At 62.8% G+C, this 3,533-nt stretch overlaps 1 protein-coding gene across 1 annotated transcript in view; it reads right to left on the reverse strand.

Annotated features, from left to right (window-relative positions):
* Positions 1 to 791, reverse strand: part of MNEG_5981 (hypothetical protein) — a gene marked incomplete at both ends in the record, with an annotated part of 2,323 nt that extends 1,532 nt beyond the window's left edge. Inside the window, 2 exons of the mRNA XM_014045544.1 lie at positions 34 to 429; positions 729 to 791. Of these exons, the coding sequence (XP_013900998.1) occupies positions 34 to 429; positions 729 to 791 (459 nt within the window). The remainder of the gene's footprint in view (positions 1 to 33; positions 430 to 728) is intronic.
* Positions 792 to 3,533: the final 2,742 nt, after the last annotated feature.

Below are 3,533 nucleotides of genomic sequence, written 5' to 3' on the forward strand. Positions count from 1 at the left end.
CCCCGCCGCATTGGCGGGCGCGGCCTCCCCGACCTCGCACATTGTGATCGCCTCGGAGCGCGCGGCGGCGTGGTCCTCCTCGGACCGCCGCAGCAGCTCCCCCTGCAGCGACTCGATTTCGACGACCAGCGCGTCGTTGGTCCGCCGCCCGCGCCGCAGCAGCGTCTCCGCCGCAAGGCGGCCCTCGCGCTGCTTCTCGGCGGCGGCCTCGGCCTCAAGGAGCCGCGCCATCGCCCCCTCCTGCCGCAGCTGCTCTTGCAGGGCGGCAAATTCGAGGCCGTCGGAGAAGGCGTTGGCGACCAGGGTGGCCACGTCATCGGGGCCAAAACTTGTGTCGTCGGGTGCGATGGCCGCGGTGGTCGTATCGACGGCGGCCTGGGCCGTGCCAGCTGGCAGAGGAGTGTGGGAATCTTCGGGCATGACTGCCCCCTGGGGCGGGAGCGTTTGGGCAAGCGAGACGGATGGTTGTGATCGTGGGATGGCAGTGGTGCTGTGGCATCAGTGATGTATCTGTCTATTGTGGGAGGGCAGCCGGCGGGCGCCGCACCAATGGACTCTGCCAGAGCACGGACAGTGTCCGTGCCAGTTGTTTGATAGGATCAAGCAGATATGGAGGAAGACAGGCACGAGGTGAGCAGGCTGTTAATGTATCACCAATCACGATCTCAAAATCAGCACTGAGAAGGGCCCCGATGGCAGCCGTTTACGCCTGGCAGCACCCCACGCACCTTTTCCAGGCCCGCCAGCAGCTCCTGCAGGCAAGGGTGCGCGGGCTCCAACAGCGTCGCCATGGCGCAAAGATACCAAGACACGGCACGCAGATTGGTGAAGCACATGTACAAGAAAGGCTCTTCAGCGACACCTGCTTAGGGGTTGGGGTGAAGGAGGGGGGCCGGGCGGCGTCGGCGGTGCAGCGCTCGTGTGCCCAGTCAGCAGGGGTGTGCCTGCCGAACGGGCAGGACGGTACTCAGCGGCTGGAGCTGCCGGCTGACTTGCGTGTCATGTGTTACGTCTTCATGCATCAAATGTGCATACCAGCCCACGAGAGGCCCGTGGGATACCGTGGCAAACCGTGCAGGGGTGGGTAGCTAGCCTTGCCTTGCGAAGGATACCGTAACATTTACATACAGGTTACTCACCTTGATCTTGAACTCTTTGAGTGAAACGATGGGGCTTTGATCCCATGTCGTGTTTCGATACAGTCCGTCCCTGCGAGCCAAGCAGCCAACCTGCGGCTGAGCGAGAAACAGCACGGCGAATTTCGGACTTCTGAGCATATTTAATCGTTACCTCTGGATTTCGCCAGCCCCTACCTCGCCCGAGCACAATACACCCGGCGGCCATGATGGACACCTCGATGTAATGCCTCCATCACGTCATTCGATCGCACCTCGAGTGCACGCAAAGCCATTAAGCCTGCCTTCCAGCTCAGCCAGGTGGGCTTTGACAAGCTGGCATTCACCATGGTCTGAGTACCGTACCTGCAACATGCCCAGCCCGATCTGATTATGCTGACCAGGCTGGGGTGAGTCGATTGTCCAACAGCAAATCATACAGTGATATTACATGTTGCAAGTAGTTCCAATTGAATATTGATAACAGAAAAAAGCAAACAGCGCGATGGCAGCTGCAGGTGTGCATGCGACAACGTGCAAGTGACACCCGCACTCAAACAACGATTGGGCAGCGTTGGGCACCAACAGCAGGCAGATGCAGATGGTGACATCAACAAGGTGTTCAGGCAAAATCGGGCTGGGAGGCCCAGGCTGCCTATGCAAGGGGCCCAACGACCGTTGTGTGCAATGAAACGCAAGCCTTGGCCTCAGTGCAGCGCCCTGCATGTTTGCTTGCAACCTTGCATGAATGAGATTATGGTGCAGAGGTTTCCTCTCAACAATCCAGCCACAGACATACACAGTGCACACACTTGGGCACACGCGCGAAAATTTTGAGCCAAGGTGTTGCGGCTGCCCTGGGAAGAGGAGGGGTTGCCGCGTATGACGGAATATGGTCTGCCCCTTTGCCAGTCGGCACGATCTTGTCCACCTCAATTGTCAAATGCAGCATGCAGCATTGAAAAATCACAATATTGCAGTGTTCCTTTGACCGCCCATGTGATATGCAGTGTGCGGGTGCGCCGTCTGCTGGGGGTCGTGGGGCAAACACCACCATCCTCAACGCGGCTGTGGGGCGTTCACAGGCGCTTTGCGTGCAGATGATAGATTGCGGCAACAGGAAGAGCCAGTCTAAGCCGAACGATTGCAGTGTACAGCAAAGCAGAGCGGAGCAGGTGAGATAGTGTCCGAGGGCATAGGGCCCCGCGCCGCGGCGCCTGCCGGCCGTCACCCTTGCAGGGCAGCCGCCGCAGCCGCCGGCCCGTCGAACCGCGCGCGCACGAGCGCGGCCCCGAGCTGCGACAGCCAGCTGCCGATCCGCGCCTGCTGGCTCTCGCTGAGCCAGCTGCACGCGTCCGCGGCGGTCAGCAGCAGCAGTAGGTCCCGCGACCCCTCCCGCGGCGCCTCTGGGCGGCGCTGCCAGTGCGCGACGCAGGCGGTGATCGCCACAAAGACCTGGAGGCACACCGGGGCGGGCGGCGACGCGTCGCCGACGCTGGCACCCACCAGGCGCGCGAGCTGCAGGACGTGTCCCGGGCCCCGCAGTGCGGCGGCCGCCGCGGCGGCCAGGCCGTGCTGCTGGTCAGCGCCCGCGCACGCGCCCCCACCCTCGCCCGCGCACAGCGACGCAGGCGGGGAAGGGGCGTATGAGTACTCGGAGTGGGGCCGCTTGAGGCTGCAACCATCCTCGGAAGGCAGCCACGGCAACGGCTGGCCAGGCTGGTGCTGGTGCTGGTGCTGCTGGTGCTGCTGGTGCTGTCGCTGTTCTTGCTGCTGCTGCTGCTGCTGCTGCTGCTGCTGCTGCTGCTGCTGCTGCTGCTGCTTCAGCAACAGCTGCTGGCGGCGCTGCTCTTGGTGCAGCTGCGGAAAGAAAATGCAGCAGGTCCAGTGGTGTGAGTGACAGAGTGCACAGAGCCGAGCGCAGGGGATCAACAAAGCCTTTTAAGCTGGGCTCTTGCTCTCTCACTTTGTGCCTGCCAGTGCTTGTCTACATTGCTTTGCAGGTGACCATCCCGTGCAATCCTTGCTGCCGGAACAAACACACTGACTCGTGCTCTCCTGAACCCAACCAGGCGCCGCGCGCACGCGGGCTCCCACCCGCCTGACCTGCTCCTGCATGCTGCGCCGCTCCACCTCCCACCGCGCTTTCTCCGCCCGCAGCTGCGCCACCTGCTCCTGCAGGCAGGGCAGCGTGTGCTGCTCTCGGTCCCTCTGGGCCACCCCCCTTCCGCAGTTGGGGCACGTCGAAACTGCCGAGGGGCAGCTGCGCTCGTGGGCGGCGACGGCGCTGTAGTCGCCTCTCCAGGGGCAGCCGTGGTGCCGGCACACCACCTTGAGCGTGGCAGGTGATGGAGTGGCGGATGAGTGTGCATGCGCACGTGTGTGCATGTGCGTGTGACGAGTGCACATGTGTGTGTG

This window comes from Monoraphidium neglectum, assembly GCF_000611645.1.
Source record: "Monoraphidium neglectum strain SAG 48.87 unplaced genomic scaffold scaffold00933, whole genome shotgun sequence".
NCBI classification, from domain to species: Eukaryota; Viridiplantae; Chlorophyta; class Chlorophyceae; order Sphaeropleales; family Selenastraceae; genus Monoraphidium; species Monoraphidium neglectum.